Here is a 27263-nt window from a genome sequence, read left to right as displayed (position 1 = left end):
CTCAACGCGTCGCTCAAATGCGACTCCAAATACCTTTTCACAGGATCTGAATAAGATGCTTATCATCGAACTCCTGCCAGCGGATCTTAAAATGTTTGCACACCGTTATCTGGAGAGCCGTTCCAAAGCCCGCCCAGCGGTTGGTGTTGACCCCAACATCGAGCGGCAAAAACTGGTCACCCCCCTCCCTACTAGGGGTTAAGTTGTCAGCAACAGTGTTACCGCGTGGTGGCGTACACCCGGCAAAAACCCCCGCTCGTTTAACAGACACGTCCTTAACTATTGGCCAAATTACGGAGCCGGCATCCCTAATCCGAAAATAGCGACGCTCGAGCAATAATGCCCTACGTCTCCGGATAAAGGCCCCTACACACACATACCCCTTCGTCGTTCGCTCCCGGGGCTGAAGGGTGGTGGAAGTTTGAAAGTGTTTTAATTGTCAGCTAAGGCCATATCATCCTCCCAAAATCCGGCTAAACTTTCCCCCCAGCCGATCGAACCGAACACGGGCCAAATAGGGCCCAACCAAACACTGGGAGGAACCGGTGGCACGAGGCATTGGTGGAGCAGGTTAAGCAACAAATAGGCCGATAGTCCAAAAAACTACTACCTCTACTAACCCGGCCCGGGGTGGTCTGTTTTGTCCCGGGCGGGCAGATTCTGGGCCGGCATGTTTGCGCCTCCGAAGCCCTTTTTCCGAAATTCAATTTTCCGATCGAACAACGATGATAAGGATAAAGTTTGGTGTCTCCTTCCTCTCCTCCCAACCCACCCGGCTCCCCTCAAACTCGAGGGTGAACACTCCGGGAACGACCGGGTGAATGGGTAAAAAAGTTTCTATTACGGCTGGTTGTCGGGCTGGTAACACGGTCCGCCCGCCCCAAACAGACAATCGGTGGCCTAATGTGGATGCCAGTACCAGTTGACGGGGTTTTGCTTGCTGGCGCTTAGCTTATCCCATACCCACCGGAGGCAATCGTGGACCTCAGGCATGTGCAAGAGGGCTTTAGCTTCTTAGCTTTTTTTTGCTCACCTTCACATGCCAGGATGTGTGACTGCGTGTGTGTCGGCGGGAGGAAAACTTTCCGATCAAACACGTACACACGACACGCATCATCAACAATGTCGGACAGTTTGGACAAGCGATCAGATCCAGGGGTGAGGAAAGAGGATGGTCTGGTGAAGGAAGGATTTAGGAAGGGGTGGGGGGTGATGGGAAGGGATAGGAATTAGGATGGGAAGTTAAAATTAATTTTCTAGCCTACACTTTTTATTCACACCTATCCAAACCAGCGAATCGATGCGTGGATCGAACATCGTTTTCGATTATATGCCCGTTTAATCAGGAGTGGATAAAATATAGTAATTTTGAAATATGCTCATAAATTAAAATTGCCATGTGACAACAATTTAAACAGTGAGCGAAAAAGAAGCAAACAATTATTACTATTATTATTACTATTTGTTAGTTAATCTTCAATGGGCCATCAATGGGCTGAGCAAATCGTAGAGTCTCTCTAGACCGGTGCGGTGGTGTAGCAAAGGCGATTAATCGATTGAGCCTGTGGTGGATTGCTTATAGCAATATCTTAGTTGTAATCAAGTAGCCATTGGTTACAGCAACCGTGGTTATACTGAATATCGAATAAATGTAGTTAGTCTTAGTTCACTCTTAAAACGATGTACATCGTCTTTCAATCGCTCCCACAAGCCACTAAGTAGGTTAGCGATAAAAGTGAATAGCGTCTTCTAACCGAAAGAGGCTCAAGGCCTAGAAGACGGCACCGTTCCACATACGGAGGAAGATTATTGCGATCCTGCCAGGAAAGTAGGCGTAAGGCAGTAGTGGGGCTTCAGAACACGCTCAAATATTCCAAGACCGATCGTAAGATACTACAGTAGACCGTCTGGCGACGCAGTAGACTCATATAGGGTCGCGAAATTCTTTAGTGCTCCGTATAACCAGACCGAGCAGTTGGTTTTCTCTGGCTGCAACGCTCCAAAAAGATCGCCCAAATTTTGAGCATAATTTTGTCGATTAACTGCTGAGTCGTCTATGAGATAGGTAGCAGTAGTTGGGCCTCTGGATTGACAAAAAGTCACACAGAAACATTTCTCAATGCAGATCGTCGGGCCGTTACGCTTGCACCACAGACAGAAGGTATCGAGACAGAAGGTTGCAGCAACACGCAGTCACCTGTATTAGGCACTTTTTTATTACCTTAAGCCTCAAGGTTTACCCTTTTTCTTTTAAATTTGGTTTATGAAATTTTGAAAAATATAGAAATTTACAATTTAATATCTTTTTACAACCACAAACATACTATTTGCCTGCCCAAAAGCTCATTAATCGCAATCTAGCAAGCTTTCGCCTTTTGTCTCCTTCCGGCTAATGCTACGGGTCTTAGCCGGGACTTTCAGGCGCATCTCCAACGCCTAATAAGCGATAAAAAGTTCATCTGTTTCGTAGCAAACAAAAAAGTCTATCCGCTTGCCCTTTGCCAATTGGCCTTTTAAGGCCCGTTGGGCCCAGCCGCAACTGGAAATAAAATGAAAAACCCCTGCTCCGACGGCGCACAAATTTCATTTGCATTATTTGACCGTGTTCCGAAAGGCCGGGTCGCTATAAAATATGCATAGAGCATGCGAGTTTTTTTGCTTTTCGTTGGTTAAATTCGTTCATAGAACTACACAACAACAAGAAAACGCCCAAACGGGAGGAACTGGGAAATGGGAATAATGGCAAACAACATGTGTTGTGATAGGGGAAAAGGGAGAGAATACGGAAACCAAAACCACACTATGGAGCGTCAATTCATTTTCCCATCGACGCGTGGAAGCGATGGAAAAATGGAAAAGGATAATCAGATCGGTATGAAATTGTAAAATATGCCCCATCAACAACCCTGGGTGTATGTGTTTGTGTGTCTTTCTGATGCGATTGCGTTGTCGCTTCCAATCGCTCGGAGATTGGTGTGAAGGGTAAATTGGCAAATATGTTATGCATTAACTTTAAAATCGAACGTTCAGCACCGTGGCAGGGTATCGTGTCGTTCAATGGTGTATGGTCGGGAGTGGTGAAACTGGTGAAACATTCAGAACCAAACGATGTATGGTATAAATGATATGTAATAAATATTGTAGAGATGGAACGTTACGGAGTTTAAGCATTTTTAAAACACTAGTTAATGAAACGAATCTGTAGTTCGGTCCTGGCACTGATCCTGAACCCATATCGGTACCAAAACTGACCCAGAATCCATCCCATACCTGAAACTGATCCCCAACCTATAATGGTTCTAGCATTGATCCTAAATCCATACCGGGCCTCGAACATATCTCAAGCCCATACAAGACCGAACTCATATTGAGGCGGACTTAAAATTGATTCTCAACTCTCTCTCTTTTGTTTACCTGCTCACGATAGAGCACGTCGATGTCACATGGCCCGGTCAACAACCCATACCAGGCTTAGAACTGATCCTAAACCTCTCCGCTTCTGGATCTTATTTGCAAACAAAACCGTACCTGTAACTGATACCATAAACAAACTATTCCCGGAACTCAACAATCCCGAACGCATATTTTCTTTTCGGGTTAAAAATCTTTACATAGATCTGTCTTAGCCATGGAACGGATTGTAAAAGTATCCCGATCCAGGAACCTGATACAGTACCTACATCTTAGGCCTTACTATAAATTGGACAGCGGGATATTCTGCACTAATATCTATACAACAACAAAGTCAAAAGCAAAACTAGATGAAGTCCAAGTTCCATTACCGAGGCATCTTTACAAGTATGTCCACTTGCAGCGGGATTTATCGTCAATAAAAACAATAAAATAGCTATTTCCACCTAGTGAGTTAACTTCCATCTGTTCGCCGATATGGTGAGACCAGAATCCTCAAAAGCTCTCTCCAATTTAGCCCAAATTTCTCTCTGCTGTCGTTGCTTCCTTGACGTACACATAATTCAACGGATCAAGAAGAAGGATGATTTTTGCTCTTGCCTTGCGATCCTTGAACTGCATCGACGGCTACGTAGCTTCCGTCGTCATTCTTTGTCGGCTTTACCACGTACCAGAGATCTTCGAGCTCCGGGAACGTTTTCACCGCAAACTTCCAAGTGTCCCAATTGTCTCCTCCGGTAAGACTGTCGATACCAGGAAGATCTGACGAAATTATGCCACTACCTGCAGCGCTTGTGAATCCAGTGGAACTTGCATTCATCTTCGGTTTCTTGAATATTGATTGAAAAATACACTGCTTCAAATATCGTACGCTTCTGGGCCCCATAAGCTGTTTGGGAGATGCGCAAATAATTGAACTATCTACTGCTCTGCTAGTCGGTTGAAAACGTAATGAGCTTTATTATATATGTCTACTTCGATCTATAACGTTCGAAGTAAATATCGGCTTACTATGATGCACATAAACTCATAACATTTATAGAAAGGTTCAGGACCTCGTCTACCCTTTATCGAGTTTTCTTTCTTACACCTACCTAGTTTTTTCTATATTTTCCATTCAAACACATTGTACTTAATTTTCCAATCTCAAGGTGTTGAGAGACTTTAAACCGCCCACGTTCGCTCAAAATACTGTGGCATCCCAAATACTGTGGCAATCGTTTGCCACACCGCACTCCACTATCAGTCCATCTTATTGACACCCTGTGTATAAGAGACGTTGACATCAATTTTGCATTTAAATGTACCTCCCTTCGCTACTACTTCGAAGTAACTAAACCCGATGAAGATAATCCTGCCTATAAAAACAACCTCCGCCGTAGCAGTACACACGGTCTTCTGGAGATGGGGTTCTAAGCGATGATGGACCCCCTTTATCAAGAATGCTCCCGTCTCGGTGTGCAACGGCTGGATAGTGGAAGATGTAGAAGCCATTCCATATTAATATGTTTTGCTGCATTGCAAGCGACGTACCGGAGGAGCTAAAGGTGCTTTTATAGTAGAAGCCATACCCACCGACAACTGCAACACTAAGCAACACATAACAGAGAGAGATTGTTGTGCAACGTGCAAGAAGGAAAAAACAGACACGAGCATACATAATTTAACGATGCATGCACGGGTCGGACAGGTAGGAAGGGAGGGGGAGGGTTTTCATTTGCAAAACAGTCAACCGATAATCCTTCTGCATACAACACACACACACACATAAGGACAGACACGGGTGGATGGTATTTCATTTAAATTTCATGCAAATCTAGTAAAACAACTCATAACACTAATGAAACAAACAAACGCTCAAAAAAACGCTCATAGAAGGTGCAGAGAAAAAGGAGAAAATGAGCAAAAACAAAAGCACAAACCCACCCACCCAACCCACCACACGATAGGAGCACACGTGGCCCACGTTGTCGCAAAATGCGCGTTGTTTTGCAAAGTTTGTTTGTTCGTTTGTTCGTTTCTTTTTTTGTCTAAATAAAAATACATACATCACCATGCCATAGCCCTGTACATTCGCCACGTGCGCCTGTGTGGGTGTGCGGCATCAATTTCAATTTATCTATCAATTATTCATACGATCATACCGTGGCCGATCCGCGCTTTGCTACCCTCCCCCACGCCTCTAGCTAGCTGAACATTTCACTGCGACAATCCGCACACTGATTGGAAAATACTTTATGAAACAAAACATTTGGCTGATTCAAAGCATTGCCAACATGCCGATCCCTCCAAGGCAGGAAGGCGCACACGCAAACATAGAGGAATGCTAACCTTTTTTTCAGTTCGATACGATTGCCAGCCGCAATCGCACACAAGGACGGGTTTGAGTGGTGGGTATTGAACGGTTAAACACTTCTTTTTCTGTATTTTGAACTTGGATGTACCGCGTGGGAAGACTACATACAAACCAACACACAAGTAAATGGCCGATAGGGATCTTCTGAAACACTCCAACCCAAAAAGGGACAAACAAAGAGCAGTTGTTTTTGGTTTAAAAGGCACTCTCAACACAGTTTTCCCTCCTCTCGCGATTAGGTCGAGCTTCGACGATGCATTCTAAATCACAATGCCTTTATCAACAAAATTAAATTGCCTGTTCTTGATGTACGGTTTGCTGTATGAATTAAATACAATAATCGAATATGAAAGGACTATTCAAATAAGAATAAATGTCGATAATTTGCTCCGTTTGTTTCTGTTGTTCGATTTCATTGAAACCAATTAGTTTATTTTCACATCACTCGCCCCGCGTCAATTATATGCTAACAACACTCAAATATCTCATAAACTCTGGAATAGATACTTTCAAGATTTAACTACTACAATTCCCCCAGGGTAAAAATATCTCCAAAAACTAACCACTCCTAAGCCAGATCGTCTCCTCGCATGCCTGTATTGCACAGTCATTGTTCAGTCTGACACACACACACCGTAATCCACCCAGTGTCTTCAAATTCCTTTTTGTCCGATATCCGGACGAGCCTTCAGTAGAGATTAGCTACCTTTCAATCCCCATCCGGTGCATTCCCGGCTACGGATGTGATGCGTTTCGGGCAGTTTTCCTCCCCGCCCGCGGTGGAGTTCACCACGTCGCGCTTCAAGCGCATTGCCAACAGATCGCGTTTTCCTGCCTTTGCTTCCTCAGCCGCCGTGTCCAACGGATTGCGGGGCTGCTGTTTCTCAGCGGCCGGTGCAACATCGGCCGGTACCTCCACCGGTAACGGTGGTAGTGGGACGTTTTCCTCTTCCTTGATCTCACCATCCGGTCGCTGTTGTTGCTGTTTCGTTTCGCTCGCCTCGCTCGGTTCGGGCACACGGGTGACCTTTCCATTTGCATCCACTTTCGGCGCGACTGCCTGATGTGAGGCTTCATTTTCGCTATCCGCTACTGCTACCGGAGCTGCTGGTGGCTTACTGTCACTACCATTCTGCTCTTGCTTAGCGAGTGTTTCGGTCGCTTGTTCGGCGGGTATCTCGCCGGCCCCTGCACCCTCGACCGGCAACCGATCGACGTCCGGTGCTGGAACGTTCCGCTCTCTATCCACCGTACCGTTTGCTGCAGCATCTCGTCCCGCTTGAAGGATAGTTTTATTGTTTCCGCCAGCTTTCAGTAGCTTCACGATCGGATCGTTCGGAATCTTTGCGCCGTAGTCCCTCTTTCCACTTGCATCGGGTTCGGGAAGAACGTCTTTCGATGGAGCAGCAGCACCATCACCGCTTTCCACCTTTTTGCCCACTTCCTGCGAATCGATGCTAACCTTTTTCTCGGCTATTTTCACCACAATCTCGTCCAGTTTCTTTAGCACCAATTGTTCCGTCTCTTTGTTTTTCTTCACCAGCTCTTCCTTGATGTTTTCCACCTCGGCTTGGAGTACCTTTTTGGCATTCTTCAGCTCGGTAATTTCCTTCGCAATTTTTTCCTTCTCCTCCACCGCTATCTCGTGCTCTTCCTTCAGTATCGCCTCATTATTGATCGCTACCGGGGGATCTTTGTGCTGTTCCTCTCCTTCCTGTGCGGCGTTTGGTTCGATATTGGCTCCATCGGCTCGTTTAACCTCTGGCAGGGGTTTTTTGACTTCCGTCTCAACAATACTTGGCTGTTCCGGGTTTTCCTTTACAGCAGCCTCTACCGGTAGCTCTATCTTTGGTATTACCTTCTGCGTTACCGATTCCACCGGTAGCACGGGCGGTGGGGCCGGTGCTTGCGGTTTTAGATCGTTTGCCAGTTTTCCGGGTACCAGCGAAGCCGGCGGCTTCCCTACCAGCTTTTCCAGTGCCGCCGGCATAACGGTTGGCTCATGCTCATGCCGCTCCGGCGTACGATCGATCGCCTGCAAATTGGCGTACGTTCCCAGCACCATGATGATGAACCCAAACGCAATCATCACCTGGGCGAGCTGCTTTTCGCTTATGTTGGTTTTGCAAATCGTCATGTAGCAGGCGGCCGGTATGATCAAGCATATTGCCACACCGATCGTGGAGCCGACCAGCCCAATCACCACCTCGATCGACGGTATGAGCAAACCGAACACAAGCGCCACGACCACGATCGCTATCGTTAGCGGCCGGAACTTGGACTCCGGTATGTACATGTGCCCGTCGGACGCACGCTTGTACAGCAGCGAGTAAAGGCTCACCCGGCAGGGGAAGATCGCAAGCGGAAAGCTGAACGCAACCGACAGCACAAAGCCCATCTTGATGATGTCGCTCGCAAACGATGGGGTAAAATCGACCAGAATGTTACCGGAAAACCGGTGCCCGTTGAACGCGACGTACCCGAAGAATCCGATCGCCACGTAGATCATCGTGCAGATGTTGGTCGACTGTCGGATGACGCGACTCATCTTATCCAGCGAGGTGGTGGGCATCGTAGCGTACACTTCAAATATTTGCCTACAAAAACACAATAGACAGGATGGGTAAACCTACTCATTATTACCGGGGATTACCTCCTCGTCCACAGTGCACTTACATCTGGCAGGATAGGGCCATGGTAAAAATCGGCATACACTGCAATATTCCGCCCCAGTTCCACAGGTCCAGCCGGTCGAACCAGCCGGGGTGAAACTTTATGCTCGATTCCGAAATCACCTTCAGCACCAGGCAAAGGTAGAACCCTAGCGAGGCGGTGCAAACGGACGCCAAACTGTCCACGTTTCGCAGCATACCTAGCGGAATGATGCATACGATAGTGACGGCTATCATAACCCACGTTCGAAGCCCATCGCTTTCGCGCATGGACAGTATTTTCGCCGTGATTTGAGGGCCAAGGTCACCGACCACGACGAAGTAGGCAATGCACGTGCCCAACAGGTAGCCAACGACGCATAGCTCTACGAGTAGCTTCCCCGCAGAGCCGAACGCATAAAACGCTGAAAAAACAATGCACACACTACTTTAGTTTTGTGCGTTTTGGGGCGCTTGGCCGTGCCATTTACCTATTTGTTCGAAGTTTTTGCGTCTCGAAATGATGGCCGATTTAACCATGTAGCTGCACACCAACCGGGTAACATAGCTGCTAAGCAGTAGAAGCACTATTGACAGCACAATTCCGCACTGAAACAGAAACGGCGATAAAGCAGCACGGTGAGAACCGGAAATCCCCAGCAAATCCACATTATCTCAACACTTACCCTCTGGAAGCAAAAGGGCATAGAAAGGATGCCCACGCCGATAATACTGTTCGTGAGCGTGATCGTCTGCACGGTGTTCGTTTCCATCACGCACGCTGTATGCTTTTCCGTTTCATTATTTCTGAAGCACGATGCTTATTTAGTGTGGTTCTTTGCACAAATGTTTCGCCAAGCACGGTTTGTTTGCGTACGCGGCGATTCGTATGCAGTACGTGTTGTTTGTTTTGAAAACAGCTCTTCGCAAAACGTCAAAACTGCCCAAGGTTTATGGAGCGATGGTGTGAAAGGAAAATATATACAGGCCACCCTGTAGATTATCGAAATTATAGAAAAGTACGTTTTATTTTGAATATTTTACTGGCAAAACTGTTGGAAAATTTAAATCAATAATTTCTCATTACTAAATTGTCATAAATTACGATAATTTTGCAAATAAATGCGGAAAAAGTCAGGTATGTGTGATTGATAACTGTGACTTTAAATGTTTCTGTTTGCGAAGGAGTTCGTAACGGTTTTTCCTATTGTTCCCCAGTTCTGCGAATCCATCTCAGTACGTTTGCTCCACAAGCGGCTCTGCTCGTTGGCGTCTTGCATAGCTTAGTGTTCAGTGCGCATAATTCACTCTTTGATTGTTTATTTCTTACCAAAATCATGCACATAATCGGGGTAACGCCGAAAAACTACACTCCATTCGGTATTGAGTGTTAATAATCAGTGCTTTATCATTGATTTTCAGATAACCTGTACCGCGGAAGACGGCACGCAGCAAACGATACTCGTCCAACCTTCGACCAGTCTGCTCAACGTTACGGCCCGCGGCATCCTGCCCTGGTTTTTCAGCCAGGACGTGCCGCTGTTTGGCGTTATCGCGGAAAATTCTGTCGCCGTGCGTGTGAAAACGGCAACGGACCCATTCCGGCACCTGCGCCACACCAAAAGCGCTTCATTCGATGGCAAAGGGTTTACGCTGCGACGCAGCGTCAAACACAGTGGAATTATTCGCATCGATGGTGTACTGAAAATTCCGATCGAAGAATTCTGCCTACTGTGTCCGGGGCTGTTTTACGGCACTGCCAAGTATCCTAACCTCAATCTGCTGCTCTCGCAACGTCGCTTCCGCCAGCAGATCGTTAGCCCGGCAACGCTTTGGGCCATCCTGTCCGACTGTCTGCTCTGCCGGCAGTATAGCAACCGGCAGAGAACGCAAGACGACTTCAAGCTGGAAATGCGGCGCAAATATCTAGCCACGCAGCTGAAAGACTTCCGACCGATGATAGCGGATCTGGAGGAACGGCTCAAAGAGACGGTCAAGTATGATCAGTTGAAAAAAATGTTACAGCAGACGATTGCCACCGTACACTCCCGGCAGGTGCAGCGCTACAAGGATCAGGGAAACCAGCTGAAACGGATGTTGCAATCGGTTTCGAATGAAAAGGAGCAGCTACTAGCGGAACGAATGGTTCATGATACGGATACAGCCATGACAATGGTTCGGGAAATTGTCGCAGCAAAGGTAGATGTAACGTGCAATGAGCTTGAAAACATGCTGGATCAGTTACAGGTGGAATTAGTTCAATTGAGTATGCAGTTGGAGGTGCAGCAAACGTGTGAGGCCAAGCTAGAGGAGCTGAATGAGCACGTTAAAGAGATTGAGCACATTTTGAATCGGTTGGATGCAACAGATTCGATGGAGTTTGAGATGCAGTTTGCACGGTGTGCCATTGCTAACAATCAATCATTGGTGCTGTTTAGTAAGCTAAGCGACGAACACGACAAGCAGCTCTATATAAGGTAAGAGTTGCTATCGGTACAAATGAACAATTTTTCAGTGGCTGATCACTAATTTCATACATATGTTTTCAGTAATCTTCAAACCCACGCTCAATCCTTGACGATCGATATTCGATCTGCTGAAGAGCATGTGCAACGAACTGCAAATGAAAAACGCATTGCTATGGAAAATCTGCATTCGCTGAAAGATCTCGCTAATGATAACACACTCAACAGCGATCCCCCTTTGGACGACATTTTAAGTCAGCTGCACAACAACCTCAAAGGCATCGTACGAGCAGCAATGGTCATAGCCAACGTTGAAGATACAATTGCAAAGCTTCAGCAAAAGATTTGGCATGAGTTTTCTGCCATCGGTGCGGTCCCTTTCGCCGAGCTGGAAACCATTGCAGCGGTAAAATTAGCTGTGGAAGAACAACTGGATGCAAATGCTCGCGAAGGCTTTCTCGGTTTTGTCTATGATCGTATGCTAGAGGCTGGCAGCGGTCAAAAATGGATAGAAGGATTCTCTTGTACCGCGATATTTAAAACGCTGGACGGTGCTTTGCGTTTGCGGCAGCTGGTCGGACAGATGCGTGCCGATTTACCATTCTCATATATCGTACTGAATACACGTTTACGTTCAAGTTTGAACAGCTTCTTTCGGGACAGTGTAACGCAAGTGCTAAGTAGCGCTACCGCCGCGAATTACGAGGACACTGTGGTAAAAGTAAACAGTATCGTTCAGCATATGGTGAGCCAACTTCGTGCTGCACAGGAGTTGAAGTCGGTCCGTGAACGTTTGGAGCAACTTCTTAATAGCAAAGCAGAGCTGATGGAAGAACTCGATCACGTTCGCATTGCAAGTAGCGTCCCAGTACCGAGGTAAGTGTAAAGATGTTTTTTTTACCTTTCATGTTTTAACTAATGGTTATGAGGAAAAGTATTACACATGCAACGGGATCAATTTTTACATCGTTAAAATGTTATACGTGTTTGTTGTAAAAGATTATGGTAAATCGCGCAGCAGCAGCTTTGTTTTACTCCGTTGCTTTAAATTTCACTGCTCATTCATATCAACACATTCTTAAAAAGCAAGGAAAAAAATTTCTCCTCCCCGACGGGGAATCGAACCCCGGTCTCCCGCGTGACAGGCGGGGATACTGACCACTATACTATCGAGGATGTGATGGGCAGGGGAAAATGTACACAATAGAAACGTCATGCTGCTACTCATCCCTATTGCGCAACGCATGCAGTAAGGGTGGAAACGTTAGAAAGTAGGGGGGTGATTTCAAAAAGTGCGTGAATCGATAGAAAGAATATATCCTCGATAGTATAGTGGTCAGTATCCCCGCCTGTCACGCGGGAGACCGGGGTTCGATTCCCCGTCGGGGAGGAGAAATATTTTTTCGAGTTTTTTGCTAACGATTTTGTAGTTGTTAGACAGTTGAATTCAGTTTGCTATTCAGTTACATACAATATTGAGGAAAATACAATTATATCGTTTTTATTTCTCCCTGAAGATTATCAATATGAAAGAGGCATTAATTCTTAACAGGTCTGAGTATTTATGTAATGAAAATTGAAGTTTTGCATCAATTAATCTGGCCCACAAACCATGTAAACTTCTTAGTTCCATTAGTTGATATATAAAAGATAGATTCAACTAACATTTCTCATATCGCAAAGGATCTACTGTACAAAAACTATTTGAAGTTGTTTATCATGTGAGTTTCTGTAGTTTAAATAGCGCTCTAACGGCTCATTGTTTCAAGTCCTCGATAGTATAGTGGTCAGTATCCCCGCCTGTCACGCGGGAGACCGGGGTTCGATTCCCCGTCGGGGAGGGCCTAAATACTAAATAACTAAATATTTAGTATTTAGTTATTTGCTAAATACTAACAGACTAAATAATCCCTTTTTTTACATCTAGAATGAAATTTGCAGAGCTGCCCAAACTTGCTGAACAGTTTATAAAAGTAGAAAACCACAAATTACGGCTGCAAGCGCATCACGCATCATTGGTAGATTTCATTCATCAGTTAGAAACTGATGTCCCCCTGCCAACCGAAGAACAACTCAAATCCGATGGATTACGCTTGCAGGAAGAACTGAAAACCATACTGGAAAACGTTGTCCAGAATAGAAAACGAATGTATGATGGCGTAAAGCAGCTTGCAGAAGCTTACCACAAGTTGCAATTTGCATGGGAACGTTGGAATGATGATCATCGTGGTAATAGTTGTTTGATGGCAGCAGGTTTATCATCTCCCACTACCAAAAAGCTGATCGACTGTTGGACCACGTGTTGTGAGTCCATTCGACATGGCATTGCGTCAGTTGAGGAAGTGCGTAATAGATTTAAACCTACGGAAAAAGAGCCATCCCCAGAAGTCCACGAATTGGACGAACAAATCAAATCACTCGAGCTGCGTGAACGATCAATCGCGACTCGTGTAGTCCATGCGGAAACCATCCTTGCAGAATACCAGCAAGAGCACGGCAATACTACCATCGGACAAGAACGGGCCCAATATTCCGAACCCCGATTAATGGCGGTGGAAACGGATGAGCTGATGGACAAAATTGGGCGCACCCGAGAGCAACTGCGACACATGCCGCCAGGACTGAAGGGCTCCGAAGTGGTGAAAATGAAGAACAAGCTAAAGCATCTGCAACTGCTTGAAAAAATTCGGCTGAATGCTAGGGAGATGTGCCTGAACAATCTGATCCTGCCGATCATCGACAAGCTGCACGTTCAGAAGCTGCGGCAAGTGTGTCAGCTGGTGGCGTGCATCTCGGACGAGCTGCCCGAGCTGGGCGGTATCGCGACGGTCACGTTCGGTTGTGCCTCGATCGACCGGGAGCAGGATGAAGCGGTAAGTCCGGACAAGCATGCTATTGTAAAGGAAGAACAATTACTCTTAGTTTCCTATCAGTTCTTTATTTTCATTTCACTTATTTCGGTCATTTTAAAATGAAAATTATACGGATTTCAACGTCGTGCCATTTTCCCGCTCCCTAACGAACTAAATCTCGGCTAATTAGGCTGATCTGGGAATGGTTTCAATTAGTTCTGTAAATGGTAAATGCAAATGACTGTTACTTTGTATGAGCGTGTTGTGTTCGTGTGCGCACTTGGCCGTTTATAACCCGTCCATTCCGCCTCCTCTTAATCTTACGAACTAAAGCACACGAAGCGCTTCCATGGGAAGATATCGCAAGGATGGGAAAACCATCATCCCACATCCGAGTTTTGCTCTGGCAGTAGTCTGGCGCTCTCTTTTTTACAGCTCATCCTTCTCGTCCAGATCGACATCCGAAAGGTCGATATCCTCCTCCACCGGCAGCTGTCCGTCCTTGCCGTCCCACGGCTCGACCGTGTGAATCTTTGGCAGCTCGGCACCCTTCACCGGTGCGGTGTGGCCCCGGCCGAACGAAAGGTCGCGCAAAAACTCGTTGATGCCATCCTTCGAGAACGAGCCGCGCAGCAGCGAGTACTTCATCTTCTTCAGGTTCACCACCGCCATGGCGGGATAGCCAAATCCACCGATGTCCAGTGTCGATTCCAGGTCGAGCTGTGCGCCACCCTCCGTCCACAGCCAGCCCCATTCCTTCTTCTTGTACTTGTCACCCATCTCCTGCAGAATCTTCAGATAGCCGTTGCGGCAGTCGGCATTGCAGTCGAGAATGTGCGGCAGCACGGACACCACGCACAGCGGCTTCTTTTCGCACGTGTCCCGGGCCACCTGCTCCGAGGTGAGCTGCACGATTTCCGGGCTGGGGATGTCTTCCGTGTACTTGTCCTGCGCCCAGTTCACGATGTCGGACGATGTGCGGCCACCGTTGTAGTCTTCGGCCGAGTTGCGATCCTTGGTGCCCGCCGGGAAGTACTTGATCGTCGGGAAGCCCTGCACACCGTACTCGGACATCTTCTGCTGGTGCACGGTCGCATCGAGTGCGCCCAGCTTCACCTTGCCCTTCAGCTCGGTCGCTGCCCGGGCCCAGTGCGGGGCCAGATTTTTGCAGTGTCCACACCACGGTGCGTAGAACTCCACCAGCCACGGTTCCTCGCTCTGCAGCACCAGCTTATCGAAGTTGGCATCGGTCAGCTCGATGACGTCGTCCTTGGATCCGCTGCCGCTGTTGCTACCACTGCCACCGCTGCTGCTGCTGCCACCACCACCGCCCAGAACATTCTTGATCTTTTTCTTCGCTTCCGCTAGGGCCGCCTCCGCAATGTCCTTGGCCGTGCGCTGTCCGTTGTAATCGACCGGGGAGCGTTTGTTCGCACCGAAGATCTTGATGGTCGGATAGCCACGCACACCGTGCTGCCCGCAGAGACCCTGCTCTTCCTCGCAGTTCACACCGCCTACCTTGATGACGCCCTTCAGTGCGGTGGCGGCCTTCTTGTACTCCGGCACCAGATTGCGGCAGTGGCCACAGAAGGGTGCGTAAAACTCGACCACCCACACCTCGTCGCTTTTCACCACGGTGCGGTCGAAGTTGGCCGTCGTCAGTGCCACGACATCATCGGACGATGAGTACAGCGCTTGCGAGGGGCCGGTGACGAAGAGTAGCAGCCCCACCAGCACCAGCAACCTCTCAGCTGCCCGCGGAATCATCTTCACGCCACTAAATGTCGAATGGTGCGTTATGTCCACGTAGCTGTGTTGTGTTTCGAGCACGCCTCCAAATCGATCGGACTGCTGATACACACCGAATTGTGCTGGCTGACAGTGATTAACTGGGAGCGGGTTGTGTTTGCACTGAACTTATGTTGCCGCTGTGCCGTTTCGTGTGCCGATTATTATTGCACCCTCCATAAACAACAGGCCCAGGTCAGAAAAGCCGCTATGTAGGACTTTTTTTTCTTCTTCTGGTGGTACACGCACACAAATGCACCGGGTGGCAATGATTCTGATTTGGTCGCCAGCGATTGGCCAAGAAGTAAACGTGCGGTGCCGAAGAGGAGCCGAAGCGGATGAAGTTTCGAATTCGATGATGGCCATGCTTCGGCTTTCGAACAAGCTTTACATTTTCAAACTAGTCGTTATAAATCATACAATCCTCAATTTATACCACATTTAATTAATCTCCTTTCAATGCGTTTGTTCTCCTTCAGAAGCCTTTCAACATCGATGACATAAATGCGGTTAACGTTCATATCATCAACGAAGAGAGTGCGGAAATAGAGATGAATGAGAAACAGCGGCAGCTGGCCTATCTGATTCTGTTCCTTTGCTTCCTTTATTGCGATAACTGTAAGTTAGTACAGTTGGATAAGACGTTTGAGGTGAGCAGCATATCGAAACTCAACATAAACTTCACATTTATTTAATGCATTATTTTATGTCTTTTCTCCCTACAGCAACTGTTCGACTGTGGAATCGTTAGTTTGTTTCACGTGCTCGAAAAATACTTCCCCACCATGCAGTTTATCGTGCTGGACAACAACGCACAGTGAGTGATTTCACTTCTATGCTACATCCTATTAGAATTATTTATTTCATATTTATGGCTTACACTATCTTAAAGTTATACACGCATTATTATGAAAACAAGATCGGTTGAATTTGATGTGCTCGAAATAAAACTCTACGCATCGCGCTTTTTGCGATAAAGCGAAGGCTTCTCGAACACCTGCTTCATGCCACCGGCCCGCTCGGAGTGGAAGATGGTCGTATTGGCCGTGTCCGCTACCCACGGCGAGTCGAACTTGGTCGTGTCCTGGTCGACCAGATGCGTGTACTTGGTGCGACCGCACCGGCCAAAGTTCTTCACCTGCATCACCTTCGGCAGGATCGTCTTGTCGAAATGGTCCTCCAGCGTCGGGGCCGAGAAGTCCTGCTTGTACACGTCGTCCTCCTCGTCGAGGTAGAAGGCGCCGCGATGGTAGTACTTCTGCAGGAACTTGTACTTGCCCTTCACGTTCTTGTTCGTCACCTGTTTCGGGTTGTTGCGCAGCTCCTGCCGGCGTTCCTCTTCCGTCATGTTGCGCAGCCGCTCGATTTCCTGCTTTTCCTTCTCGATCCTGTAACAAGAGACGCCAGACGGTCGGTTAGGTTCAATTCTGGGCACTGTTAAACGAGCGCCTCCCCCTCGATACTTACTGTTCCTTCTCTTCGCGGTCCCGCTTGATGCGTTTCAGTTCGCGCAGCTTCCACGCCTCATACTCCACCTCGTCGTTCTCGTCGTCCGTGTTGACGTCGTTCAGCGACGGTTCGTTTTCAACCTTCGTCTTTTCCAGCTCCTTCTTAATGCTGTCCTCCACCAGCCGGAGCGTCTGCTTCCGTCGTTCTTTGGCCATCTTTTTCGACTCATACTCGAGCTGCTTTTGGCGGTTGGCTTCGCGCTCCTTTTCAATGATCGTCGTGCGGTCCTTTTTGCGCACGAACAGCGGCTTTAGCCGGGGTTCGTTCTCCTCGTCGCTTTCCGTTTCCTCCTCGTACTCGGAGCTCTCCGACTCTTCCGAATCCGACATGCCTTCCTCCTCCTGCTTCTGCAGCAATTCCTCCTCCTCGCGTTGCTTCTGCTGCAGCATTTTCGCTTTCAGCAGGTTGCGCCTGCGCTCGATCTCAGAATCGCTCAGCTCGGCCTCCGATTCGGACTCGGAGCCAAGGGAGATGCGTCGCCGGCGGGAGGTCGCATTCGCTTGTTCCCGCTCATCGTCGCTGTACCGCTGTCTGCGATTGTCCTCGCTGGCATCGCTACGGTCATTCTCTTCGTCCGACTGTACCAGCTCCGGCTCGTGTATCGTCCGGTGTCGTTCTTTGCGCTCCCGTTCCAGGTCATCTTGCGTTTCGGCCCTAATCGCTTGCAGGCGTCGGATACGGGGATCATCGACATCGTCTGGCAGTTCGTTATCGTCTCTATAGAGAAAAAATAGCTCCTTTAGTTGATTAACGCCAATGTTGAGATGTAACAATCTACTCACGATTCTTCCCGTTGCTGCTGCTCTTCGTTCGCTCGACGGTGCTCCAGGAAATCGTCGTCTTCCGACTCTTCGTCACTGCTGGCGTACTGTGCATATTCTGGCCGTTTTCCTGACACGTATCGATGCACTTTCACCTTTTGCATAGATATTTCACCTAAAGAAAGCGACAGAACAATATAAGGAGCAGTTCTTGCGACCGAAGGATGGTTCCACGTCGAGGATGTTCGGGGCATGGTTTAACACTTACCTTTTGTGTTTTTCACTGGAACTGCACCGGCGGTACTTTGTATACCGTACTGTGTAGTTGGTGGACTCATGTTTAGTCTGTTTTCTGTTGCTTACGATACCAAAAAATGAGTTTTTGTGCAGGAGAAAGTGAAGCAACTCGCACGAATTTCCCCAGCAAAACGTAAACAAACTATCTCGCAAACAAAATTGACATTTGACGTTTCGAACAAGGTTCTTATAGCCAGCGAGCCGCCCGAGGTTTATACACATACAGTAGAACACAACGGCGTGGTTCGGAAATAATTGAAAATATTTAATTTTAAGTTTATAAGGTCACATTTATTCCAAACACTTGCGTGAAAATTTGTTTCGTTTCGAAAAATACCCATCCACGTGCAAGAGCCCAACCATACCCGTCCACTAATCGACGGGCGCCATCGGTTCAAATGTCGTTGTCCTTTAGGCTGAAGTAAAACTGCTTGCCAAACCATTCCTCGTGCTCCTCGATAAACTCGGCAAATATGTCCAAAAACTTGAGCAACAGCTTCAGCTTGTCGTCAGCCATGGCGGTCGCGGACAGAAACTCCGGCAACTTGACGATTAGCCGTGCCAGATGTACGGCGCCATAGATCATGGACGGCTCGGCCGGTGCGTTCGACGGCAGGATGCGCCACCGAAACACATCGTCCAGCACCTCTTTGGCTTCCCGTGAGATGGTCACATTCTGCGGAATGATGGAGCGCAGAATGTTCAAGCTCGAACCGAACGGCGAAAGGTCGCCCCCATACTCTACCGCCAAGCTTGACTGTATGTGTTGTCCCTGCTGCTGTTGCTGCTGCTGCTGCTGCTGGGCCGTACTTTGATGCAGCGCTCCAAAGTCCAGCACAAACTCGTTCTCCTCGTTCTTGTGCGAGCGCAATCGACGCCGGCGACGTTCCTCCGCCGAGGTTGCCGATGACGACTGCTGGTCGGAATGTTCGCTCAGCGGCTGATGCACGTCCGCCGTGGGCGAGTCGAGCTTAACGGCCAGCATGTCCACGGACAGGTTGCGCGATGCAATGTACGTGAAGCTACGCAGATTGTCCTCGGCCAGGACGATCTGAGCCTGTGGTTTTTCCTGCGGATACAGCAGATAGTCCTGCAGCGTAAAGTCGAAGTACACGCGCAGCCCATCCGCCACCTCCTTGCACAGCTCGACGTTCGTACGAATCTGCTCGTAGTCGCGTACCTTGTGCTCGGTGCGTACGGCTGAGCTGTTGCGTCGGCGGGACTTTGTTTGCTCCTGATGGCCGCACTCAAACAGCTGGCGGATGGTGTAGTAGCGCACGAAATCTTCCAGTATCGTCACCACCGGCTGCTTGGCCGGCAGCTCCACCAGCATCGTGCCGGACACGATCAGATGCTGGTCGAGGTCGAGATGCTTGCGGAACTTGCTGCCCGCTTGCAGGTACACCTTTTCCTCCTCGTGCGAGCTCTCGACCGAGCTGCTGTAGTATTCATCCATGTCTGGAAAGCATTTAAAGCGTGCTTTTAGTTGCTTTACTCGCGTGTTTCGGTTGCATTCGAGGGTACACTCTACTACACTTACCATCAATATGGTATTCATGTTCGTCCCTGCTGAAACCGTTACTGCACGAGCTTCCGTCCTCCGACGAGGGATTGATGGATTGCGTCTTTGCACTCGTCAAGCTTTCGATTCGATCCGTTAAACTTTTGGCGCGTTGTTTCTTTCGCTCCTTTCGATACAGATAACCACCTCTGGCGAGCGAGGAACATACGGCGGAAAGACATAAACAAAAAAGCGGTAATTCAACCCGTCACACGATCGAGCAACCCCTTTACTCACTGGTAAAGCTGTGATTTTTCCGCCAAATCCTTCTGCAGCTGGCGATTCTCTTCCGTGTCCTTCAGGATGAAATCCTCGCTAACCTTCCGATCCCAGGACGAGTTCCAGCCCTGGAAGTGTATCAAATACTCGACGATGCGTCGGCCCCGCTTGTCCTTTCCCTCGGAAACTTCCAGCACCTTCACATTGGAACGAAATGGCCAGTAGTATCATCAGCATGGCAATCAGTCTGTCACCTTCCCCGCACGCGCTTACCTTCGAGTCGTACAGGACCTTCGCTTTGGTCGGATCCGGCTCGTAGCAGAGCACCTTTTCGCCATCGCAGAATTTGTACTTCGTGTTGTGGCCACGGGTTGAGACCATGCTAGGAGACTCAATCTTGAAGCCGTGCAGGTTCTGCCCGTCGTGGTATCAAAACTGTTTTACGCCGCATACAGCGGGGGAAACAAAACGCCGGATTATTGTTGTGTTGTGGAAGGGCGTGCAGCTGCTGCGTCTTCCGTTTGCCGACGAATGTCACATTTGTCGGTAAACAAAACGCATTGGCCTTGAACGTGTGGCCAGAGTGACCAGAAATACCGATTTATCTGTATTCTTACCGATTTTTTATATGCCTACCGATTCACAGATGACCGCCCTAAAACTACCAATTTTCCATTTATCCTACCGAAAATCACAGATTTTTTTCGTAATACTAAACAAAAAGTCATATAACCATTTCCCAAATCACTTAATATATAAAACTCTATATGGAAATCACTAGCAACCAGAACCAGAAGTTCAACAGAGACAACTAAGGCCCGTGTCTGCACCTCATGAAGTCGAACGCGCTGATAAAATTTTATATGCAATTTGACAGATAATGTAACCCGGCGCTCTAGCAGCAATAGAACACGACATCGAACATGAAAAATGTACAGGACTTCACATATTCGATTTGTGGGTTATCACATTGAACATATAAAATCCCATATATTTGTCATGTTCGATTGCTGCCAGAGCGTCCCAATCATTTGTTGGGTTGTATTCCCTAGTACAATTTTCAGATCGACACTTCAGAAAGGCCTCATGTGACCGCTATGAACCATGTCTAAACTATCTCCTTTAAATAAATGAAAGATTATTATTTTCTCGTGCTGCTCTTCATGGGACAGATTAGCTTCCATCTCCGACAACCACCCCCCCCCCCCCGCTCAACACTTCAAAGCCTACCGAAAACTACCGAAAAATCTGAAACTCCTACCGAAAACTACCGATAAAATTTTGATGCGCCTACCGAAAACCGCAAAAATAATCTGGCCACTCTGGCTGTTGCGTACGTGCGTGTGTGTGTGTGTACGTATCAAAACATCGCGCAATCGTTTTGACGTTTGCTAGACGATGTACAACAGTTCAAAATGACCGTTATGGCGATGTTTCAGCAGTTGCGATACCGATAGTTCAAATGTTTCGGAAGCGATTTAACGATTAAAAAAAAAAGAGGAGAATGTGGATATTGTACAAAATAAATGTTTCAATCTTGCCTTTATTTCCTTCAACAACGCTTCTCATTTCTTTCATTCGTCAACTATTCGAGCAATAACATCGGGCTTCTGGGGGGGGACTCAAGTACAAAATGGAAAATGTAACGAATGCATACAAAACATGCTCAGCGCTTTGAGGAGCCATTGAATAGGACATAGGCCGTTCCTTCCGCACAGTCCATTCTAACACAGACCTCCCTATGCGTTCGATGCAATGCTAGCATTTGAAGAGTAGAATTGAATTAGTAAATGGATTAGTAATGTGTGTGTGTTTTTTTTTGCAAGCGCAGAACGATTCATGCGCAATCGGTTACATCGTTTGCTCACTGGTACTATAAACATGGTTCAATCTTAAACGTAACATTACTCCATTTATGGCAAATATTATGCAAACGGGAAGGACGAAGGACGTAGAGAAAAGCGCGTACCTGTTTCATCTTCGTGTTTCTATAATTTTCATAACTCTCGCACCCACAGTTTAAGCCTACATAATATAGTTTTGATAATTTTGATTATAAATTTTGAATTCCTGTCCCAAAAATGTAATTAAAAAAAGAACTTTATAAATATAACATGAAGCATATCATCAAGGCCAAAGGCGTTTTTCGAAAGAACAATAGCCAAAAAGGATGAAACGTACCGCCGGTAACACTTGGGGAAAGAAAACATTATCATGCTTATCATGCTTAATGTGTTTGTGTGTGTATGTAAGTTTTTATACGTTCGTCGCTTGCTCTCTATACAGTTATATATCGTCATGTTGGTTGCGTTTGGGATTATGGCGCTATGCGGTTCTATTCCGTTTTTCTTTGTCTCTTAAGTTTACAAAAAATCGATCGCATCTACACTACTAAATGGCGTTAATTATCCACGACCAACTACAGCATATCGCGCTGGATAAGTAAACCGGGGTTGAGTTTTCGTTTTTGAGTTCGTGTTACCACGTCGCAACTAGCTACACTAGTAGTCTAATCTACTTCCTATACTAGATTGTATGTTTGTATCCTAACACGAATCTATCAGTTTATCAGTTTCACGATTTCCGCTAACGCTCGTTCGTAACAGCAAAAACACGTTTGCAGGGAGAGGGGAGGAGGGGGAGGGGGGGTAGGAATTAGTATGATTGCGCTTTTTGCTAAGCGATCGTTCGTAACATGCATCATATATCTATGTATGCGTGCGTGTGTGTATATATATATATGTATATATGTTTTTTTATGTATGTAAATAAATAACGCATCTTCTCGAACAGATCAACACACACACATGCGCGCTAACACACACACACAAACATACATACACGTCTCTATCTAAAGTAGCTAATGGCGCGAAACAAAACCGGTAACACGCGTCACCACACCACCACGTGTCTACTACTACCACTATAATTGCCATAGTAGCGTCGCACGCCAATTTCACTATCATTATTATTATCATTATCATTATTGCCTTCAGCACACTAACTAACGGCCGGGACGCCTCAACTTCCGGGATGGACGCTGCATTCTTCTTCGTCGCAGCATAAAACTGGCATTGGTCGGAAAATAAGGGAAAACCGCACGAGGAACAAACCTCCTTTACCGCCTTCCCTTTCACTTGAAATCCTTTAGTAAGCGCATCGCATCGCTCGAACAAAATCGCTCGTCCCTGGCGGACATAGGGGCGTTGTGTTCCAAAGTGTGTCCAAAAACATAAAGCTAGCCAGCAAAACGCTGCGTGTGCTTGCGCAAAACCGGAACTGCAAGACGCAAATTGCAAATAGAAAAGAGTGGACGGCATACGGTAAGATATACGGCCGGATGTGTGGAGTATTTGCTAAAGGAAAGGGCAGTTTTGAGGGGAGCACCTGGTACGTGGTTAGCAAAACAATCCATTGACTAACGGGGATGATGGGGGAGGGGTGTGACCACACTGGCCCGCACCACAGCGCGTGCAGCACGTTCTTACTTGGCCGCCTTCACTTTGGTGGCACTGGAGGTAGTTGGGCGCATGAAGCCGCTGGTACGTCGGCCGGTCACCGCCGCCTGATGCTGTCCGGTGACCGACTGACGCCCGGAGGCTGGCGTGGGACTTACACCACCACCACCACCACCAGTGCCCGAACCGGTCAGGCTGCCGCTGCTGGTCGACTTCCCGCTGCCCGGGGGTAACCGGCCAGTCGACGTCGAGCTGTGCAGCTGGTTCTCCTTGGCCGCCATCGCCGACTTGGCCGGCGGTTTGCGCACAACGGTCGCGCTCGGACCGATGCTCGAGCCGCTGGAGCTGCTGCGACTGGCCGGTGCCCCTCGGTGCGCGATGTTGCCCGAGGTAGCGGTGCCGAGCGGTCGTTTCGAGGGCGAACTGTTGGCCGAAAGCGTGGACGTCGCGGTCGTAGAGAGCGGAGTGAATGTCTTGGTGTAGATGGTGCTGCTGCCGGCAGGGCCGGTGCGCACCGGTGGCGGCACTTTGCGGACGGTATTGGTCGACACGGCACTGCTCAGGGACGAGCGGGACGAGCGCAGGCTGGTGCGCGAGTTGCTGCGCTCGACGTCCTGCGCCTGGCGGGCGATCGGTCGCAGCAGGCTCGGCGCCGACCCGTCCACGCTGGTAGTCGACCCGGTGGCGCTCCTTCGCATCGAGGCCGTGCGGCGGGGCAAGAGATTCTTGGACGCTGGCGCCGGACTGCCAGCGCTGGGCGGTGCACGCAGCGACCGGCTGCGCTCCAGCCCCGTGCTGCCGTTCTTCACCATCAGCAGGCTGGCCATGCTCGGGCTGCCGGTGCGGCTCGTCTTCAGGTTGGTGGTGGGTGGTTTGGCCGGCGAGCCGGTCACCGCCACGACCCGTTTGCTCTTCGTATCGGACCCGTAGTCGTTGCAGGACGACACACTGTCCTTGCCCTGGGAGGGTGTGTCCGAGACGAGGCTTTGCGTTTCCTCGAAACCCTCGTCGTTGAGTTCGTGCGTTACGGGCGCACCCTTCACGTGGTGCTGCTGCTGCTGGTGAATGTCCTTCGTGGGGCTCCAGGTGCGTTCGGGCGTTGGGGACTTTAGGCTGCGGATCGCTTCCCGCACGTCCTCCTGGCTGATGCGGCTGATCGTGCGCCCGACCTTGCTCGCCCGATTAAGGACGGTTTCGGCGTGCGAGCGGGGCGATTCCCGCCCCGTCAGCGACCCGGACCCGATCGTTTTGCCGGCGTCGGTCGAGGATTTCAGCTTGTCCTGCCAGCGCTTCAGGCGCTGCTCCTGCTCGTGCTTCGTGGTGTCCTTGCTGGCGGGCAGGGGCGGCCCGTTGCCGGCCGCCAGCAGTGGACTCTGTGCCGCACTGTCGGGCAGGGAGTCCGGCGATGGCGACGCGGTAGTTGCCGTGGTAGTGGTAGTTTCGTTGCCGCTGCCCGCCCCGGACGCGCCCAGATCGATCGGGCGCTTGAAGCGGCGCGTACGGCGGGCCGAGGAGAACCGATCGAACTGACCGTCGCCGAGCACTTCCGCGCCGGTACCGTCGCCGGCCAGCGACGAACCCTTGCCCGAATCCGTCGCCGTCAGCGGATCCTTCGCGTCGTTCGGATGGTGCAACCGGCGGCAGGAACCACCACCCGTGGCGGCAGTGCTCGACCCGCCCGTCGCCGTGCCCATGCCTCCCACGTTGCGCCGGATCGATGGCGGTGTCTCGATGTTGTCCGAATCAATCTCGATCTTGTTGTTGGTGGACTCGTCGTACACGTGGTGTGCTCGGCGAGTGCGTCGGGGCGGTGGCGCCACAGCCGCAGTCGAGGAGGGCGATGTACTGGTATCGCCACCCCCAGCGACCGCCAGCTCCGAGCCGGAGATGGTGCTGGCCGTGCTGGACGATATGGTGGAGGGCGTGCCGGCAGAAGCGCCATGTTGCTGCTGCTTTTCTGCTGCCGGCTGTCGTATGTAGATCGACTGCTTGTGCTCCTCCCCGCCCGTCTCTCGTTTGCCACCGACCGCGGAAGGTGGCGAACTGTCCGACGGTGTGGTCGCCTGCGGATTGTCCGAACCGCGCCGGATGTAGATCTGCAACCGATCGGACGGTGGCCGCTCGCCCAACGACTGGATGATGTTTTTGCGCTTGTCCTCCTCGAGGATGGACTGCAGGTTGGAGCTCGGGTTGGGACCTTCGCGGGAACGCTGCCGGCGGTAGCGCTGGTTCGCCAGGTCGTCCGCACTGTCCACGCTGCTGGCGGTGTTTAGGACGGATTTGCGCCACGTCGACTTGTCCGCATCCGGTGAGGCCGCACCTAAGGCGAGAAAAGAAAACGAGTTTTCAATACTATGCCGTCTTCCGTAAGGCTTCACCGTCAACAGCCACCTACCTGTCAAGGCCTCTATCGTACCGACGACATCCGTCTGCTCGAGGGACGTCCCCGGGCGCCAGTTCGGATAGACCCGCTTGTACGTCATCGGCCCACCGAACAGCTGCTGCTGCTGGTCGGCGGAGCCGGTGGATGCTGTGGGTGAACCGGCGGCGGCGGCAGCTGCCGGTCGGTCCTGAACGCCCGCCGCCCCCATTCGCGGGCCGGGCGTCGGTTCGGGCGACATTACCGTCGGCGGTTTCTCCTCCGGCAGCGGGTCCAGCTTGCTGCCCCGGTCGCTCTCGTTGTCCGTTTCGTAGGAGCGCCGGTTGGCGGCGACCCGCTTCAGCTTCTTCTTGTAGTCGTCGTTCTGCCGCTCGTCCTGCTCGTTCGCCTGCAGCCAGGATTCGATCTTTTGCCGCCATTCTCTGGAAATTCTGAACAGTGTAAGAAAAACCGCGACCGTACGGCGATCGAGAGACGAAAGACCGATCCCCCGGGGTCCCGGGTTGCAAAGCGGTGTCAATCAGCGGGTACGTGTAAAAGCGTAATGTGTATGCGCATAAGACATAATGACACGCGAGAGGAACATCCGTGTTCTCTCCGTGAGTTCGTGAGTTAGCACAAGGTGGATGAAAGAGTTAGCACGGGAGGGAGCGGGGGGATAGGCAAACACAGAAAAGCAGAGCAGCACAGGACACGGGACATACAGGGATTGATGGTGTGCATACCTTGGTTTGTGTTCTTCCACCGCGAGCGGCTTCGATTCGGCCAGCGGCGAAGGCGAGCTCGGTCGTTCCCGGTCCGCACCGAACTGGACGTTCAGCAGGTCCGGCCGCTTCTTGCTGCCGCTGCCCGAGCGGGCCCGACGCGCCCACGACCGGTCCAGGCTGCCGTACGCGGCCGACTTGCGCTCCCGGTTGCTGCTCTCGTGCCCGGACGAGCGCAGAAAGTCCATGAGATTGCCTTCGTCCTCCTCCGACAGTACGCGGCTGCGGCGTCTTCGCAGGCTGCCGTTCGGCGTGATGTCCGGCGAGGCACACTCATCCCGCAGCAGCAGCGCGTCGCCATTACTGTTGAACGACCCGAGACGCCGCCGGGACATTGCTGGGCTGTAGCGCAGATCGTACTGCGAGGCATCCAGCAGCAGGCTACCCTCCGAATCGGACACGGGCGTTCCGGGTTGATTCGCTGCAGCAAGAGAAATAGTCGGTATAATAGGAAGCAACAGGACATTTTCCCCTCCCTGCTTCAGATGCCTTACATTGCCTTCTTCGAAGCGTTTCCTCCCGCTGCTTCCTGCGTATCAGCGCTTGCTCTTCCTGCACCCGGCGCTTCTCGTTGTCCTTCACCGCGTGCTGGAACTTTTCGCTAAAGTTGTGGAAAATCTTGAAACATTCCTCCATCTTGAACGTGCCCATATCCTCGCAGAAGAACTCGGCCAGCTGGAGGCGCATCGCTTCCAGCTGCTTCAGCGCTCGCTGCAGCATTATAACGTCCTGCTCCGCTGCCTGCAAACCAAAGCCAAAACGAAATGCGACTCATTAGTGCGTCCGAGAGC

The 27263-nt window shown here is 49.8% G+C and overlaps 6 protein-coding genes and 3 non-coding genes across 10 annotated transcripts in view; 3 read left to right on the top strand and 6 right to left on the bottom strand.

Annotated features, from left to right (window-relative positions):
* Positions 1 to 5960: 5960 nt before the first annotated feature.
* On the bottom strand, positions 5961 to 9333 carry LOC120895979 (putative sodium-coupled neutral amino acid transporter 10). The gene is made up of 4 exons (XM_040299747.1): positions 9105 to 9333; positions 8910 to 9027; positions 8444 to 8843; positions 5961 to 8364 (listed from the first exon to the last, which is right to left on the bottom strand). Exons 1-4 carry the CDS (start codon positions 9189 to 9191, stop codon positions 6477 to 6479), a joined length of 2493 nt encoding a protein of 830 aa, XP_040155681.1. The 5' UTR covers positions 9192 to 9333; the 3' UTR covers positions 5961 to 6476.
* Positions 9334 to 9664: 331 nt separating this feature from the next.
* Positions 9665 to 16372, top strand: LOC120894240. Its single transcript, XM_040296716.1, has 6 exons — positions 9665 to 9770; positions 9841 to 10895; positions 10968 to 11759; positions 12811 to 13756; positions 16003 to 16173; positions 16249 to 16372. Exons 1-6 carry the CDS (start codon positions 9756 to 9758, stop codon positions 16342 to 16344), a joined length of 3075 nt encoding a protein of 1024 aa, XP_040152650.1. The 5' UTR covers positions 9665 to 9755; the 3' UTR covers positions 16345 to 16372.
* Positions 11988 to 12059, bottom strand: Trnad-guc. Its single transcript has one exon. It is a non-coding gene; the product is annotated as a tRNA-Asp (tRNA).
* On the top strand, positions 12202 to 12273 carry Trnad-guc. The gene has a single exon. It is a non-coding gene; the product is annotated as a tRNA-Asp (tRNA).
* Positions 12653 to 12724, top strand: Trnad-guc. Its single transcript has one exon. It is a non-coding gene; the product is annotated as a tRNA-Asp (tRNA).
* Positions 13800 to 15807, bottom strand: LOC120894242 (protein disulfide-isomerase A6 homolog). Its single transcript, XM_040296718.1, has one exon. The coding sequence runs from the start codon at positions 15500 to 15502 to the stop codon at positions 14165 to 14167; it is 1338 nt and encodes a 445-aa protein (XP_040152652.1). The 5' UTR covers positions 15503 to 15807; the 3' UTR covers positions 13800 to 14164.
* LOC120894241 (microfibrillar-associated protein 1) lies at positions 16358 to 18227 on the bottom strand. Its single transcript, XM_040296717.1, has 4 exons — positions 18062 to 18227; positions 17815 to 17968; positions 16991 to 17749; positions 16358 to 16911 (listed from the first exon to the last, which is right to left on the bottom strand). The coding sequence occupies exons 1-4, from the start codon at positions 18129 to 18131 to the stop codon at positions 16476 to 16478; spliced, it is 1419 nt and encodes a 472-aa protein (XP_040152651.1). The 5' UTR covers positions 18132 to 18227; the 3' UTR covers positions 16358 to 16475.
* A 132-nt stretch (positions 18228 to 18359) lies between these two features.
* Positions 18360 to 20414, bottom strand: LOC120896896 (protein male-specific lethal-3). The gene is made up of 4 exons (XM_040301405.1): positions 20144 to 20414; positions 19889 to 20067; positions 19631 to 19800; positions 18360 to 19548 (listed from the first exon to the last, which is right to left on the bottom strand). The coding sequence occupies exons 1-4, from the start codon at positions 20249 to 20251 to the stop codon at positions 18485 to 18487; spliced, it is 1521 nt and encodes a 506-aa protein (XP_040157339.1). The 5' UTR covers positions 20252 to 20414; the 3' UTR covers positions 18360 to 18484.
* A 967-nt stretch (positions 20415 to 21381) lies between these two features.
* Positions 21382 to 27263, bottom strand: part of LOC120908610 — a 53569-nt gene continuing 47687 nt past the window's right edge. Inside the window, exons 11-14 of one of the 2 annotated variants that reach the window (XM_040319798.1) lie at positions 26967 to 27213; positions 26434 to 26893; positions 25724 to 26139; positions 21382 to 25648 (exon numbers count right to left, since the gene is read on the bottom strand). In XM_040319798.1, the coding sequence (XP_040175732.1) occupies positions 23355 to 25648; positions 25724 to 26139; positions 26434 to 26893; positions 26967 to 27213 (3417 nt within the window). In that variant the 3' untranslated portion in view covers positions 21382 to 23354. The remainder of the gene's footprint in view (positions 25649 to 25723; positions 26140 to 26433; positions 26894 to 26966; positions 27214 to 27263) is intronic. The other variant, XM_040319799.1, reaches the window with a different exon arrangement.

The sequence above is a fragment of the Anopheles arabiensis genome, chromosome 2, assembly GCF_016920715.1.
Source record: "Anopheles arabiensis isolate DONGOLA chromosome 2, AaraD3, whole genome shotgun sequence".
NCBI lineage: Eukaryota > Metazoa > Arthropoda > Insecta > Diptera > Culicidae > Anopheles > Anopheles arabiensis.
The sequence above is the reverse complement of the archived record's forward strand: the minus strand, read 5'-3'. Positions and strand labels throughout refer to the sequence as shown.